At 39.2% G+C, this 18234-nt stretch overlaps 2 protein-coding genes across 2 annotated transcripts in view; one reads left to right on the top strand and one right to left on the bottom strand.

Annotated features, from left to right (window-relative positions):
* Positions 1-2571: 2571 nt before the first annotated feature.
* LOC132371732 (maltase-glucoamylase-like) overlaps positions 2572-18234 on the top strand; it is a 123181-nt gene continuing 107518 nt past the window's right edge. The window contains exons 1-3 of the mRNA XM_059933195.1: positions 2572-2635; positions 10043-10293; positions 11109-11245. Of these exons, the coding sequence (XP_059789178.1) occupies positions 10167-10293; positions 11109-11245 (264 nt within the window). The 5' untranslated portion in view covers positions 2572-2635; positions 10043-10166. The remainder of the gene's footprint in view (positions 2636-10042; positions 10294-11108; positions 11246-18234) is intronic.
* TAS2R38 (taste 2 receptor member 38) lies at positions 13968-14975 on the bottom strand. Its single transcript, XM_059933196.1, is given in 5 exon segments — positions 13968-14110; positions 14113-14231; positions 14233-14414; positions 14416-14637; positions 14640-14975. Coding segments are annotated over 5 exon segments (1002 nt in total).

Genomic DNA, 18234 nt, shown 5'->3' with positions numbered 1-18234 from the left:
TCATTGCTGCCACATTAACACAAGCCACATCACTTTTTGCTAGGTCTACTTCAATAAACCTGTTTCTACTCTTGCCTTTTTTAACCCTGTGTCTAATTGGAAGCAAGTGATGTTTTAAAAGTATAATAGGATCATATCACTCCCATACATCAAATTCTTCAAAGTTTTCTATTACACTTAGAATAAAATACAAATTCCTGACTATGGCTTTGAAGCTCTGCTTGATGAGGTCCCTGCCTCCTCTCCAGACTCACCTTAGGCCAATATTTTCCTTGCTCTCTAGGCTTTAGTCTTACTGGTTCTTTTCAGATTCCTGAGCACTCCTAGTTCTTCCCATTTTTGAGCCTTTGCACATGCATTTCCTCTCTTGGGAAACTCTTTACCCTAACCTTCCCATGGCTGTTTTTTCTCATCTTTTATGTCTCAGATTAACTGTCACTTTCCCAGCAAGTACTTCTTTGCCAACCAAAGTAAATTAGATTTTTCATTTACTGCCTTTATTATTATTTCTCATAAAACACTGTTACTGTCTCATCACAATTTGATTTTTTTATTGTCTCATCACAATTTGCTTATTGTCTACCTCCCTCATTTCATGAAGACAAAGTCTGCTTTTGTCTTGGATACCCCTTTATATTTAACGTCCAATATATCAATATTTCCTGGTACATATAAGTATTCAGTAAATTTAAAAAATAAATGCATGCATATATAGATTTGGAAAAAAAGTACATGCATATGTATACATAATATTAACTTTTAGTCTTCTGATGATGCTTGCTTCACATATGAATCCATAAAACCATTGCATTAATTTCATAGCCTTCCAGTGGACCCCTGCACACAAAGCGAGTTCTAATCTCTCATTAATTCATTTGTATAATATATATGTATTGAGTTTCTACTATGTGCTAGACATTGTGCTAAATGCTGGGAGTATTGTACAAGTCATTGTTCCTTTACTATGTAATGTGTATAGATGAAAAACCAATAGACCCAGAAATATAAATTGACATAGCAAGAGAAGCCCCAATTAGAACATAGATTTTTAAAATATTAATAGTTTTATATTTTCCTCTCTCCTTTCCTAAACTGGAGAAAACAAGATTTGATGTAACTTGTTGAACCCACTAACCAGTAATTTTTTTAAAGTGAGATTTATTTTGCTTTATGCAGCAGGGAGAACACACTCCAGAGAACCTCAGAAGTGTCCCAGTTAAGGGGGAGTTGGAAGGGGTGTCTTACAGGGTTTGAGCTTGTACTGGATAATTCTGAAGATGGAGTTAGAGAAATGGGGTCAGTTCAGAATTAGTTGCAGTTGAGAAGAGGGAACATCCTAACCCTAATTGGGGCCCCCCAACCCTAATTGGGTACCTCAAAAGTTTTATTTAGGAGGTAGGAGGATTATATTAGGGCTAGAGCTATCACTGGTAAAGAAACAGCAGTAATGCAAAGAAGGGAGGTATCAGTCAATATCTGATGTTTAGTTATTTGGTGAGTCATGGAGAGGCTTTGTCTATGTCTTTTTTCTGAGCATTATTTTGCACTTTATCAACATAAAAATGTTCTTGAAACTGCCTTAGTAAGAAATAACATTTGTTGAACACATTATATGCCAAACGTTCCTCCAAGCTGCTTAACATATATTAACACATTTAATCTTCACAATCACCTTAGGAGAGAAGTTCATTTATGATTTCAGTGTACAAATAAGGAAATTAAGATATAGAGGTCTACATAATTTGTTCAAGTTCATGCAACTAGTAAAGATAGAGCTAGAATTTGAATCCAGGTACCTATTTCCAGAGAATAAGTACTATTTTATATTTAAGTGCCCATCAGTACAAAGTATCTCTCCCTATGTTTTCATGCCAGAATTAAAGTTTTTATTTTTTATTTAATTAATGAACTTATTGCTGTTGGAGTCATGATGACTAGTCTCAGAGCATCCCTGCAATTCACTAGTAGGAAAAGTCAGGGAGCTGTAGGAAAGGCTGCATTGCTGTGACTGTGGATAAAACCAAGAAACCTTGAGCCTTGGGGAGATTGGAAATGAGCTAAGCTATTCTGGAAAGCTGCAGACAGGGTGAGGGGAAGCAGGGAGGTCATGTAGAGGAGAAGTACATACATGGGGTTTAGGATCAAATAGACTGAAGTCGGAATCCTTGAACCAACCATCATTCACTAGTTGTACCGCTTTAAGTAAGTCTCCTAATGTTAAGCTCTTACTCTGTAAAATAATATAAAATGTATCCACCGCAGGGTTTTTTTTTTTTTTTTCCTGTGAAAATTAAAAAACATTTTAAGAGTACCTAAAGTGCTTAGTACAGTGTTTGTACAGTATGGAACTCTAGTACCACATGGGTAGGCTAAGTGATTAATGTGGTAAATATTGATATTATCAGACACTGGTGTCTTGAAATCTCCATAACCACACCAAGTTTCCTTTAATCAGCTGGGTTGTATCCCTGATTCTCCTCTCTCTGTGTTTCAGGTGTTATTTCATTTGTTATTGAAGACACTGAAGACCTATGTCATCTTTTCTATTTATTATACCTGAAATCCAGTTACCAGTCCTATATGGGGACTCTGATTGTCCTCAGTGGGTGATAACGGCAGCACACTGCTTCTTACCGTAAGTGATGGGGATCAGTCTACTCTGTTAAGGCTTCAAGGCTGGGGCTCAACACTCCTTGTGGAAATTCTAAAAAACTTGTGCTTGTCAGGAAATCCTAATGATTTGACGGTGAAGGGGAGCTCAGCTACTTGGATAAAACTTAACTACACGTTCTTATGTTTAATGTGTCAGGAAAGAAAAAAGTTTTACGTTATAAAATAATATCTTACATACATATAAAATAGACCTGCAAATTGTTCTTAATGTTTTTAAGATTCATCCAAAACTGTTAGATGTGACGGTATTTTATTTTTCATTGCTGTATTATACTTCAGTGTGAATTCACACTGGTTCATTGTTTTCTTGACAGACATTTGAGTTATTTCTAGTTTTCTGCTATTTTGAACAGTGTTACTGTAAATGTACTTGTACCACGTACCTTAGAAAGTATTCTTGTATATATATCTGTGATGCATATTCTGTATGTATATATATGTGTGTGTGTGTGTGTGTGTGTATTGGTATATTCACTTCACATATCAGTTTATATCTGTAAGTACACCTCTTGGTATATAACTAGAGCATATAATTAGGAGTGGAATTGCTGGGTCATAGAGCATGCAAATGTTCACTTTTACACACCCTCCAGCAATTTCTGAGTTCTTCCAACACTGGGTATTGTCAAGCTTTTTAATTTTTTTGCTGATTAAGTGTCAAATATCTTATTATCATTTTAATTTTGTTACCTTTACTAGTAGTGGTGATTAACATCCTCCACCCCCATCCTCCTCTTCCTTCTCCTTCTGACAATAATGTTTCTTTTGGGAAAAACTCTTTTATGTCTTGAAAATTTTGTGTGTTAAATTTTAAAAATATTGCTTCATAGGACTTCTATAAATGCTCTAGATATTACTTGTTTGTCAGTTATATATGTTGCAAATATCTTCCACTCTGTGGCTTGATCTTCTTTTTATGGTGTATTTTGATGAATAAGAGCTCTTAACTTCAAGATAATTCAGTTTAAAACTTGAATTATCAGTCTTTGTGGTTATTGAGCATTGTGCCAAGTCGAAAATATCTTTTATGACCACAAGATCAGAAAGATATTCCTTTATATTTACTTCTAAATATTTTAAAGCTTTGATTTTCATATTTAAATTTTCATATAATTTAGAATTGATTTTTGTGAATGATGTGAAGTAGGGATCCAATTTCATTTTTTAAAGATAGTAAGCTAAATATCCAAATATCATTTGTCAATGGCCCTTCTTTCCCCACTGATCTGCAACACCTGTTCTGTCATCTGTCAGAGTTCCATCTGTATATGGGTCAGTTTCTGGGCTCTTGTTGCTGTTCCATTGGTTTATTTATTATAGACCACAATGCCTTAATAATTATGACTTTATCATAATTTGTGATGTGTGATATGGTTGGCCAACCATCTTATTCTTCATCAGGAATGCTTAGGAATTCTTTTACATAAATTAAAAAATCAACTTGTCAAGTTCTATGAAAAACTCTATTGGAATTTATTTGGAATTGCTTTGACTTTTTATATCAGTTGCAAAGTACTGATATTTTCTGATATTGATTGTTCCCAGCCATGGATCTGAGATAGCTCTCTATTTATGTTTCCCTTTGATGCATTTCAAGAGTTTTATATTATCTGCATTCATGTCTTGTACATATCTTATTAAGTTTATTCCTAAAGTGCTTTATATTTTTCTATCATTTTAATTGACATACTTGCATAAAATTATATTTTCTGTCTATTGGTGAGGATGGAAATGCAATTGGTATTCAGAAGTTGATTTAATAGCTTGTTGCTTTGCTATATTCTCTTACTATTTCTAGTAATTTATGTATATGTTCATGTCGGTTTTCTATCCATCATCTTTGATATGGGCCATTTTCACTATTGTTTAAATTCTAAATAATTTTTGAAATTTCCACATGATTATAAACAGCTCATAGAACTCAATACCGAAAAAACAAACAACCCAATCAAAAAATGGGCAGAAGACCTGAATAGACATTTTTCCAAAGAAGACATATAGTTGGCTAACAGGCACATGAAAAGATAGTCAGTATTAGTATTAGAGAAATGCAAATCAAAACCACAATGAGATATCACCTCACACCGGTCAGAATGGCTATCATCAAAAAATGTACAAATAACAAATGTTGGAGAGGATGTGGAGAAAAGGGAACTCTTATACACTGTTGGTGCAGCCAGTGTGGAAAACATTATGGAGTTCCTCAAAAAACTAAAAATAAAACTATCATATGATCCAGCAATTCTACTCCTGGGTATATATCCAGAAAAAAATGAAAACACTAATTTAAAAAGATACACGTACCCCAGTGTTCATAGCAGCATTATTTACAATAGCCAAGATATGGAAGCAACCCAAGTGCCCATCAACAGATGAATGGATAAAGAAGATGTGGTACATATATACAATGGGATATTACTCAGCCATAAAAAAAAATGAAGTTCTGCCATTTACAGCAACATGGATGGACCTAGAGACTACTATGCTTAGTGAAATAAATCAGAGAAAGACAAATACTATATGATGTCACTTATATGTGGCATCTGAAAAATAACACGAATGTATATGCAAAACAGAAACAGACTCACAGATACAGAAAACAAACTAGTGGTTACCAGAGGGGAGACAGAAGGGGAGAGGGGAAAATTAAGCGTATGGGATTAACAGATACAGACTACTGTGTTTGAAATGGATAAGCAACAAGGATATATTGTTGTATATCAGTTGTTCCATACAATTGTTGTCTATTGTATAGAATAGGGAATTATAGCCACTATCTTTTTTTTTAAAGAATTTTAAAGATTTTTTTTTATACAGCAGGTTCTTATTAGTTATCTATTTTATACATATTAGTGTATATATGTCAATCCCAATCTCCCAATTCATCACACCACCACCCCCACCCCCCACCGCTTTGCCCCCATTGGTGCCCATATGTTTGTTCTCTATATCTGTGTCTCTAGTTTTGCCCTGCAAACTGGTTCATCTGTACCATTTTTCTAGGTTCCACATACATGCGTTAATATATGATATTTGTTTTTCTCTCTCTGACTTAACTTCACTCTGTATGACAGTCTCTAGGTCCATCCACGTATCTACAAGTGACCCAATTTCGTTCCTTTTTATGGCTGAGTAATATTCCATTGTATATATATACCACATCTTCTTTATCCATTCGTCTGTTGATGGGCATTTAGGTTGCTTCCATGACCTGGCTATTGTAAATAGTGCTGCAATGAACATTGGGGTGCATGTGTCTTTTTGAGTTATGGTTTTCTCTGGGTATATGCCCAGTCGTGGGACACCAAGAGGGGAAAGTGGGGTGCAGGTGGTGGTGGTAGGGTGAACTGGGAGATTGGGACTGACATATATACACTAATATGTATAAAATAGATAACTAATAAAAACTTGCTGTATAAAAAAATAAATAGATAAAATTAGCCTTATCTTGCCCTGCCCCCCCCCCCAAAAAACATAACATGGATGTAATAAACAATGCTGTTGTCAATACTACCTCATAACCAAGTTACGTAGACACTCCAAACCTTTTTATTTTATTCTGTTTCTGGGTTTTCTCATTTGTCTCCTCTATTCCTGTATCTTTCTACACACTGTTTTACCTAATGACACCTACAGCCAGAATTTGCCTCTACTGGAACTTGTCAGTAAAAGAAATGAATGCTCATGACCCTTTATCCTGCCCACAAAATATTCTTGTTTAAAATATGACTATTAATTAGCCATGTACAGCTTCAAAGCTACAAAGAAAATGTAACTTTTCTGTCATGTCTTGGCTTTAAATGAGATGAAGACAAGTTTTCTGGGTTTACATTTTAGTCAGGTATATTTACATTTTTCATTGTACCTTTTAATAAGAAAAATAATCCAAAAATTGTATGTGCAAATTTATAGTTATTCTATTGTTACCTTAAATGGTGTTTATATAGTTAATTTTAATATAGGTTATTTATGTTGCAATTATAATGCCACAGGGCTATTTTATCTGGAAGAACTTACAGGCAAATAAAATAGACAATGAACTCAGACATATTTGTGCATAGCATAATTACCTAAATTTTTAAAAATGTAAGGATTTACATCATTTCACGTATTTGAAGCATCTAAAAACTTTTAAATAAAGCATGTTCAATAACTGCCAGTTAATAAAGTAAATCACAGAACAGATATTTTATTTTATTTTATTTTTTTTTTTAGAAAACTGCCCTGATGTGGGCCAGTTAGTTTTTTTTTTTTTTTTGGTTGTTGTTGTTGTTTTTAATTATTGAATTATTTATTTTATTTTTTTGGCTGTGTTGGGTCTTCGTTTCTGTGCGAGGGCTTTCTCTAGTTGTGGCAAGCGGGGGCCACTCTTCATCACGGTGCGCGGGCCTCTCACTATCGCGGCCTCTCTTGTTGCGGAGCACAGGCTCCAGACGCGCAGGCTCAGTAGTTGTGGCTCACGGGCCCAGTTGCTCTGCAGCATGTGGGATCTTCCCAGACCAGGGCTCGAACCCGTGTCCCCTGCATTGGCAGGCAGATTCTCAACCACTGCGCCACCAGGGAAGCCCGATATTTTATTTTTTGTTGGCAGTCTAAACATTATTAAATACTTGGGGAAACAGGTAATCTTTCTATAGTACTACATCATCGGTTTTTTTATGCTTAAATGTTAAATACTTGTTTTATTTCTATTTTTTCACTTCTCTATTTTCTGTATTAGCAACCCTAGCATTCGCTCTCATTCTTTACCATATTCAAATAGCAGGTTGACAGCTTATGGAAAAGTACTTCTTTTAGTGCTACTAACTTCAAAAATATACCAAAGATATGAAATAAAGATTTTGTGTTTTTTTCAGTGAGTTTCACTGAGGTAAGCAATAAATCTACATCATTTAAGACAGGTTCTTCATGTACCTGACATAGGACCTGCTGCTTTTCACCTGGATAGACAAAATCGCTGTGCCTCTAGGGCACTCATTATGGCTGAGCCTAGATGCAGCCCCAGATTCTTCTCAGCATGGGTCTCTGGGCAACCACTACATATCAGGTGGAGTAGGCAAGTGAGGGGCAGCTTATATGCCATCCTGGATGTCAGATGTGCATGTCTTGGAATTAACATTTTTTTTCTTTCCCAACATAAATAATAATAAGGAGTTACCTACATGGCTGCAGGAACTAGGTAACTGCTACTTTATCATAAAAAAAAAAAAAGAACTACTTCCCTTTGGCAATGTGCTCCAGTATTCTGCTGCACAAACACACAAATGCAATGAAAAAGAAAAAAAGAATTTTTTTGTACTTTAAAAAATTAATTAATTCTTATTTTTTGGCTGCATTGGATCTTCGTTGCTGTGCGTGGGCTTTCTCTAGTTGTGGTGAGCAGGGGCTACTCTTTGTTGCAGTACGCAGGCTTCTCATTGCAGTGGCTTCTCTTGTTGCGGAGCATGGGCTCTAGGTGCGTGGGCTTCAGTAGTTGTGGCACATAGGCTTCAGTAGTTGTGGCACGTGGGCTTCAGTAGTTGTGGCATGCAGACTTCAGTAGTTGTGGCTCGCAAGCTCTAGAGCGCAGGCTCAGTAGTTGTGGTGCATGGGCTTAGTTGCTTCGCAGCATGTGGGATCTTCCCGGGCCAGGGATTGAACCTGTGTACCCTGCATTGGCAGGCAGATTCTTAACCACTGTGCCACTAGGGAAGTTCCTATAGCCATTATCTTGTAATGACTATTAATGGAGTATAATCTGTAGAAATACTGAATCACTATGCTGTACACCTGAAGCTAATATATTATAAATCAAATATACTTCAATAAAAAAGGAACAAAATGGAATTTCCACATGATTAAATCTTTCATTTGTAAGTTTAGAATTTGGAGGGTAAATTTTCTAAATTTTAGGGGGTAACTTTCCAAATAAAAATCTTTTGAAAAGGGAACCCTCCTCCACTGTTGGTTGGTAGGAATGTAAATTGGTGCAGCCATTATAGAAAGCAGTATGGAGGTTCCTTAAAAAACTAAAAGTAGAGGGACTTCCCTGTTGGTCCAGTGGGTAGGACTCCACACTCCCAATGCAGGGGGCCCAGGTTCGATCCCTGGTTGGGGAACTAGATCCTGCATGCGTGCCGCAACTAAGAGTCCACATGCCGCAAGTGAGTCTGCATGCCGCAACTAAGAAGTCCGCATGCCACAACTAAAGATCCCACATGCTGCAACTAAGACCTGGAGCAGTCTAAATAAACAAACAAACAAACAAATAAACAAACATTAAAAGAAAACAACTAAAAGTAGAGTCACCAGATGACCCAGCAATCTCACTTCTGGGCATATATCAACAAAAGAGAAAAACTCTAATGCTAAAAGATACATGCATCCCAATGTTCATAGCAGCACTATTTACAATAGCCAAGACATGGAAGCAACCTAAATGTCCTTTGACAGATGAATGGATAAAGAAGATGTGTTTATATACACACACACACACACACATACATATACATACAATGGAATATTACTCAGCCATAAAAAAGAATGAAATTCTGCCATTTGCTGCAACATGGATTGACCTAGAGATTATCAGAAGTGAAGTAAGCCAGAGAAAGACAAATATATGATATTGCTTATATGTGGAATCTAAAAAAAAGATATAAATGAACTTATATACAAAACAGAAGTAGACCCCGAGACATAGAAAACAAACTTATGGTTACCAAAGGGGAGAAGTAGGGGAGGGATAAATTAGGAGTTTGGGATTAACAGATACACACTACTATATATAAAATAAACAACAAGGACCTACTGTATAGCACAGGGAACTATCAGTATATTCAATATCTTGTAATAACCTATAATGGAAAAGAATCTGAAAAAGAATATATGTATGTGTGTGTGTATATATATATATATATATATATATATATATATATATATGCATAAAACTGAATCAGTTTGCTGTATACTTGAAACATTGTAAATCATTTATACTTCAATTTAAAAAAGAGAAAAAATCTTTTGAATTATAATTTAATTGTTTTGTGGTCAGAGAATGTGATCTATGTGATACTGATTCTTTGAAAATAATTGAGACTTTTTGGGCCAGTATGGAGTCAATTTTTATAAATGTTTCTTGCGTGCTTGGAAGAATGTGTACTCTCTAATTTTAGGATAGAAGGTTCTATTTATGTTCAGTATATAAAAAGTTTTAATTATGTAGTTCAAATCTTCTATATCCTTACTAATTTTTTTTTGCTTGATACCAGTAAATGAAGGAAAGTGCGTTTGTGTGTGTGTGTGTGAGAGAGAGAGAGAGAGAGAGAGAGAAAGAATAGCCTTGTGATATGTGATAGTATCAATATTTTTTCTCTTCTTCATTTTCCAGAGATCTCCAGGTCATCTTAACTGGTGGAGCCAACAGTTTTCAAGACTTTATTGGGGAGATTCTGCCTTATGAGAAGATCATCATTCACCCAAACTTCACTGTCACTTCTCCTAAAAATGATCTTATGCTGATAAAGTTGTCTATACCCCTCACCTTCTTCTCCACCAGCATTTTTCAGTTGCCTAGTGCCAAGATAAAGGAATTTCCAGATTGCTTGATTTACACCTGGGTAGAGAATAAAGAATCTGTTGGTGAGTGACTGTCAAAAAGAAGAGTTAGCTGTGTTCTTGGATATATTCACATCTTCAGGGTCTCTGAGGAGTTAGGGGAAGGAATTGGAACTTATTTTTAAGCACATGTGTAAAGGTAGAAATAGAGCAACAATATCAGCTCTTTAGACTAGAAGTGGTAATCTCCTTTAGGGCTTTGGGAATCAAATCCTAAATCAAAGTGTTGCATGTATGTATCATATTGGCACACACTGCAGAGGACTGGGATTCAGGGATTTATGTTTGAGTTTTGGTTCTGCCATTTATTATAGGGTTATTGACAAATTCTTTAACTTTGAATCTTAATTTGCAAGTTGGTAAAAATCATATTTTTCCTTTACCTGCCTATCAGCGATATGGTTATCACTTACAACAGTGATAACAGCTACCATTTGTTGAGCACTAACTACGTCCCAGGCACTAAGCATCCTATACATATTATTTAGCCATCATCAAACATGTAGATAAATTTTCTTAGGATTTATATCTTGTAAATGAGGAAACCAGGACTCAGGGAGATTTAACTAATTGTCCAAGGTTACAAACTTGGTGATGGCAGAGCTTGGATTCAGATCTTGTTTGATGTGTGGAGTGTCTTGGTTGGCACCACTCCTTGATGCTGATTATCTTTCAAAGATGATAAATGAACAGGAGGATATGTTTAATCCATGGTCTGTTCCATCAGTTCTTCCTCTGCAGTCCATTCTAACTGAAAAGAAGCCCTGAAGGAGAGGGAGGCAAGATACCTTATGAAAATGCGAATAGGAATGAAAGCCTCCTTTATTTCTTGTGCTTAGGAAATCCAGGCAGTAACCTGCACAGCATTATGAATGAATTGAACACTGATTCAATCTGCAAAGCTTTAATGGGTGAAAAGTTCCTTGAAGACATGTTCTGTATGGGATGCACAGGAATAAGCAGAGATAAATGCCAGGTAACCTTTCGTATCTCACTTGCCCATAAGCTCAATCTGTGCTCTTCCTCTTTGTCTTTGTGTCTCTGTTACCTCTCATCCTTCACGAGGGTCTGTATTTTGCAGTCAGGTTAAGAGCTCAGAGAGTAACGGGCTGAAGGATGATGACCCTCTCTCCTCCACCCTATGTTAGAGATGAGAGATATGGATTTTTGAGAAGTGTAAAGCTGTCTTCCAGCTACCATTTTGAAATTTCTGTCTAGGGATGACTGGGTGGTAGGGGTAGTTAGTACAGTGGAAAGAAGCTTCCACAGTATTATATCCTGGGCCCTTTTGCATGGCAGATATAGTGGCTTTTCCTTTTGTTCCAGTGCTGAAAAATTTCCAGGTGGGAGGGAAGTTCTGATCCCCTCTACTCTGTCTGGCAGGTGACCACAGCTGCACCAGCCACATGTGGCGGTGAATTACAAGGAGTTACGTCTTGGGCAACTGGACGTATTCTGACAGGTCATACTATTGTCTTCACTGACATCTTCAGCTACATTCCATGGATTGAGAACATTATTTCTACAAAATAAGCTGATATAGAACTCCACTGATACCCTTACATCCCAGCTGATCCATGGCAACCACATTATGTATCTCAGTCCCAGTTTTTCCTAGGATCTAGACTTGAGTGGAGTTTCAAAAGAGATCACTGATGACTCCTGGGTGTTAGCATTACTCTAGTTTCTTTAACTGTTTCTTTGCTTATTCCCAACTCATGAATAAGTGTTCATAACATTGAAAGCATGAATGCTGGTCTCAAGAAGTGTAGTCCACCCAGGAAGCTTTTTGGATTCTACCAACTCAGATACTTCTGTTAAAATACTCCCTGTTTTATCCTGAGCACACAGAAGACAAGGGGAAATGAGAGACAATAACTACCAGGAGTCTGCTTGCACAGGATGCAAACCACGTAGCTGGACAGTAATTGGCTGAAAATTAATGAGACGATTTAGCAGTTCTTCTAATGACCAGGTGTCTCCTGGGTGAGTGAGAGTGAGAGTGAGTGTGAGTGTGTGTGTGTGTGTGTGTGTGTGTGTGTGTGTGTGTGTATGGGGGTTGTAGTTAATGTTTCCATTATCTATCAACACTTAAAAGATCTGTGGAATCAAATTTTTCTTAGGTTTGCTGAGGCCACGCAAAGGTCAGTGTAATTTTGGAATATGGATTTCTGTATTTTGAGCTATGGCTGTAATGCATACTACAAATATCAAGGATTTTATAAATGATAGGGTGGGTTTCTTCCAATAGATTTTCTTTCCAGTTTACTGCTTTTTTATTTGCTTAAAATCACAAGACTTTCCTTTTATTTTATTTATTTATTTTTTTGGCTGCATTGGGTCTTCGTTGCTGTGCGCGGGCTTTCTCTAGTTGCAGCGAGCGGGGGCTACTCTTTGTTGCAATACGCGAACTTCTGATTGCAGTGGCTTCTCTCGTTGTGGAGCATGGGCTCTAGGCACGCAGGCTTCAGTAGTTGTGGCACAAGGGCTCAGTAGTTGTGGCTCGCGGGCTCTAGAGCGCAGGCTCAGTAGTTGTGGTGTGCAGGCTGAGTTGCTCCGCGGCATGTGGGATCTCCCTGGACCAGGGCTCGAACCCGTGTCCACTGCATTGGCGGGTGGAGTCTTAACCTCTGCGCCACCAGGGAAGCCCCACAAGACTTTCTTAAAGGGGAACAAAATAGTGGAGTTCATGGGGATTTTGCCTGAGAGTTTTTATACATGACCCTGAATGCACTTTCTAGGCCATGCGTGTATTCATGAGCACACGCTTTCATTCTCAAGCACACCCAAAAGACACTTATTTCTCATTCCAAAATTGTGTTCTCCACATATTGTTTCATTAATCCTCAATAGAGCAAACTGATTTTGATTTAAAGCCTGTTAATTTTCATATAAAATATTGAGCATTCCAGAAATTTCAGTGTCTGAAATGTAAAACACATTTTTTTAATAACATCTTTATTGGAGTATAATTGCTTTACAATGGTGTGTTAGTTTCTGCTTTATAACAAAGTGAATCAGCTATACATATATATATATATCCCCATATCTCCTCCCTCTTGCATCTCCCTCCCACCCTCCCTATCCCACCCCTCTAGGTGGTCACAAAGCACCAAGCTGATCTCCCTGTGCTATGCGGCTGCTTCCCACTAGCTATCTATTTTACATTTGCTAGTGTTTATAAGTCCATTTATTTATATTTATTTGGCTGTGCCAGATCTTAGTTGCGGCATGCGGGATCTAGTTCCCTGACCAGGGATCGAATCCAGGGCCCCTGCCTTGCGAGCGCGGAGTCTTAACCACTGGACCACTGGGGAAGTCCCACTAGCACTCATGTTAAGAAATAGCAGTCAGGTGAAAAACCAACCATGCTATCTTGGGATTTAGATATCACTTCATAAGAGGGGATTTCTCATGGTTTGGCTTATACCAAGCACTAGTAAGCTATAGTATACAAAGAATTTACACTGAATACTTCACTTCTATATTTTGTTCATTTTATCTAGACAACCAATGCCATTCTACTTGCCTAGGCCATGTGTAGAGCTTTAATTATTTTTTTCTACTATGGGTGGGATCATGGATGTAAAGTAGAGAGACTTGGAGTTATACCTTAGAAAAGAAATTGGAATAGGTTTCTGAAGGCTTTAATGAACAATCAGAGGCATAGTTACGAAGAACCCGTTTCATGTCCACTCTCAACATAGATCTGGCATCCTGGGATCTGCCTTGCGGTCCGCCCTTACCTTTAGGCTGCTCTGAGCCTGGAGAAGAATGGTCTCCACAGCTCCCTTCAGCTTGGCATTGCCTGAGATCAGGATGACTGTGTGCCCCGAGGGGAGGCTGCCAGTATCTCTGCACAGCCCACGACCCCGATCTTGTTGTGCCACAGCATCAGCAAAGGCACCGAGATGAAGGCAGCGCAGAAGGACACCACATACAGGCGGAAGAAAGAGACGAGACCTGAGTGCTTTGATATGGGCCTCCAGGCTGGGGTCCCGAGACTCTCTGGTTTTGGCCCTCCTTGTCCTCATGTGCCTCCCCAGGGAGACAGTCAGTACCCCAGAAGAGACCAGAAAAAGCAAGAAAGAGGGGATGGACCCCAGGCTGCAAAAGGGGAAGGAATGAAAGAAATTGAGTTTTCTCAATTTCTCAATTGAGTTCTGTATTGTTATTCATGAGTAGCATGGTTGCAACTGAGAAGTGAGATCTACTGAAAAAGTCCCACAAATAGAGAACAATGCAGACACAGGAGGAAAAAATAGCACCCAGGAGCATCTGGGGGATCTTCCTGGAGATCCAGCTTGCCAAGCGGAGGAGGAAGGTGTGAAAGAAATGGACAGTCTTGGAGCAGTAGAGGAGACTAAGGCGCAAGTGGTGAGCCAGAGGCCAGCTTGATTTACGAGCATCCAGAGCATGAGGATGGTCTGGTAGCAGAAGCTCAGCGGGTCTTTTATCCACTGGAAGTGGATAAGCTGGATGGCATCCAGAAAGAGCAGCCCGTGCAGGAAAAGCCAGGTGAGGCTGAGATTCAGCAGGACAAGATCACAGTTGCTCAGTGGCCACCTCCTCACCACGACCCAAAAATTCATCAAGAAAATGAAGGCATTGACCAGGATCCCTACTGCAAACTCCAGGACTGAAAAGAACAGAAATGCATTCCTGACTTCATAGGGCACAGTTACGATGGCAGTCAGAGTCACCATGATGTCTCTTCTTACTTGGCTAATCTAAGACTCAAATACCGCCCAGCAGAGAAGGGTAAGTGTACATTCTGAGCCACGACCTTTCCTTCACAAGACATCCAGCTCTTGCTCTAGAGCTATCCCAGAGTGAGTGCATGAAAAGTTCTGACAGTAAACTTAGAGGGATATTGTTGCTTTAGAATATCTCTTGGATACACACAAAGGCTCATCATAAGAGTAGAAGAATGATGGTTCTATCTCTTGGGTGATGCAGAAGCTTTGAATAAACCCGGGTGTTTCTGTAACAACAGCCTTCCCAGAGGACCATGGCCTGGCATCAGGGATGCAAATAAGACAAGGTCTTGATTTCCTAACCCCAGTTTTGCATGCCCATCTGGACCCACATGAGTGGAGAGGAGAGCAGGATTTGCTTATGGGTTTTAAGGAAACTGGCAGCAGACAGAGCATATATTCTCTGTGAACTAAGGTTTGAGATGGTACCTCTTTCCATTTGCATGCCTTCTATCACCCCTGAGGGTGACTGATCATAGACTATGTTTTTAATATGGACAAGCGCATGGTTCCTCCCCTGTATGACTAGTATGACTGCCATTGCCAAAGATTTCATTCAACCATCATTATTATGCCAGGTACTGTGCTTGGCAAGAGGAGTATTAACATGAACAAGGCCAGCGTCTTGCTCTGAAGGGGTAGGGGGTGGATATCTGGCCTGGATCATTGCCGAAGCCTTACAACTGCTCTGTCTGCTTCCCATACCCCCTCCCATACCCCACTTTCTACAAAGCAGCAATAGTGATCCTGTTAACATATAACTAAGATCATGTCATTGCTCTGTTCAAACCTTTCAGGGCCCCCCATCTCCTTCACCGTATCAGCCAAGTTTTCACAGTGGCCTAGAGGTCCTGCGTACATAATCAGGGCCTCTGTCCCTTTCTCAGATGTCCTCCTCTGAAGGGCGCTCTGTGTTGAGAGTGTGGGCTCTAGAACCAAGCTCTTTCAGGTCAAGGCCTAGCTCTGCTGCTTCCTCTCTGTGAGAACTTGGCAAGTGATTGAACCCTCTTCGCTCATCTCATATGGAATAGAGATGATGAACAAAATAATACCTACCTCAGAGGGTTGGGAGGATGACCCGAATTGACACATGTAACGTGACTGGGATTGTGCTTGGCACATGACGTCCAATCAATAAATGCTAGTTATAGAACTATCATACGATCCAGCAGTTCCTCTTCTGGGTATATATCCAAAGGGAATGCAAAAGGATGTCAAAGATATGTCCTCATTCCCATGTTCATTGCAGCATTATTCACAATAGCCAAGATATGGCAACAACCCAAGGGTCCATTAATGGATGAATGGATACGGTGGAATATTATTCAAGCATGAGAAAAAGGGAATCCTGTGGTTTGCGACAACATGGATGGACCATGAGGACATTGTGCGAAGTGAAATAAGCGGGACAGAGAAAGACAAATAGTGCATGGTATCACTTATACTGTATGTGGAATATGAGAAAAAGTGTCAAACATAGAAACAAAGAGTAAAACAGTGATTGCCAGTGGTTGGCAGGTGGGAGAAATAAGGAGAGGTTGGTAAAAGGGTACAAATAAAGTCTGAGGATCCAGTGTATAACATACAATGTATAACACTGAATTGTATAAATAAAATTTGCTTAGAGAGTAAAACTTAAATGTTCTCACCAAATATATATAGATATCACATGTAAGTGAAAACATACAATATTTGTTGTTCTCTGACTTATTTCGCTAAGCAGAATACTCTCCAGGTCCATCTATGTTGTTGCAAATGGCAAAATTTCATTCTTTTTTATGGCTGAGTAGTATTTCACTATATATATATTTATAAAAATATATATATATATATATATATATATACACACACACACACACCACATCTTCTTTATCCATTCATGTGTTGATGGGCACTTAGGTTGCTTTCATATCTTGGCTATTGTAAGAAAGTATGTACATTTCTGAGAACAAAGTGAGCTTCCTGTTTGAACATCACTGAGCTGAGATTCCTCAGTCCCTGCAACCTCACTTGCTCTCACCTGCTTAATTATCTAGATGCAAAGCAAAGGCATGGAGGGGGAGAGACAGCAGGGAAGTCCCATGAGGCCTTGAGAAAGTAAGCCAAGACAACAGGAATTGTGAAGAAATGGCAGTTTATATGTGAAAGAGTGTATTCCTCAGGGAGAGAGATCATTTTAATTTAGACAGGAAAGTACGGCTAAACGACTTGAGATAACAGAGCTAACTGAAAGAAACAATTTAACGTTAATGGGACAGACAACTGACAGGAAACAGATGACTGGGATGGTGTTGTTCTGAAGTAGGGCCATGGTGACGATGAGGATATGGCCCCCAGGAAGGAACCAGGGTGGGAAGGAGCCCTGTGCTCTGATGGGTGAGACGAGGCCAGTGCTGCCTTGTAGCAGGAGGTGAGACTGGAGGGGCCGGGCTCCTGATCAAGACTGTTTCTTTCACTTCTGTGAGAATTATAATATGAAGTGATCCATGATTGGCTTCTTCTCGTCTGGCACCTGCCCCCATTCCTACTTAGGGACTGGCTTCAGTTCTTACCCTGTGGGTAGGCAGTTATGGAGGTGATCTTGTGTGGCCTCGGCCTGCAGTGGCTTGAAGCAGGGTCTCAGTTCCCTGACCAGAGATTGAAGTCAGGCCGCGGTAGTGAGAGCGCTGAATCCTAGCCACTAGACCACGAGGGCCAGTGACCAGTGAGAAGGCCCTGGCTTGTCTGCTTTGTAGAAATAAATTTCAGCAAAGAAATGGAAAATAGTGAAACAAAGTGTTTTTTAGGAGGAAAAATGTACCTGTGAATAGGCGCACACGGGCTGGCTCAGAGAGAGAGTCGTGCCTCCGTGGTGGTTTGAATCACTTATGTGGGCATTTCTTCTGGGTTTCCTCTGGCCAATCATCTTGCTTTGCCTGGCTCTGAGTCCGTATTTGGTTTAACTCCGGGTCCTTCCCTGTGTGCCCGTGCATCTCTTAGCCAAGATGGATTCTAGCACAGAGGCCTATGGGAAGGTTGATACCATCTGTTACGGGGTGGCGCCCCCTCCCTTTTTGGCCCCTGAGGAGCCTTTCTGCTCCTGTGTAGTTGGGAAAGTCTCCTTGACCTCAAGAATGGAAATATGTGGTCTCTTTATCTTTTATCTGGGCAGCACTCAGGTCCTCCCTGCCCTTATCTTTATGGCCCCTGCCATTATCTTTATCTTGGA

The sequence above is a fragment of the Balaenoptera ricei genome, chromosome 9 (assembly GCF_028023285.1).
Source record: "Balaenoptera ricei isolate mBalRic1 chromosome 9, mBalRic1.hap2, whole genome shotgun sequence".
Classification (NCBI taxonomy): domain Eukaryota; kingdom Metazoa; phylum Chordata; class Mammalia; order Artiodactyla; family Balaenopteridae; genus Balaenoptera; species Balaenoptera ricei.
The sequence above is the reverse complement of the archived record's forward strand: the minus strand, read 5'-3'. Positions and strand labels throughout refer to the sequence as shown.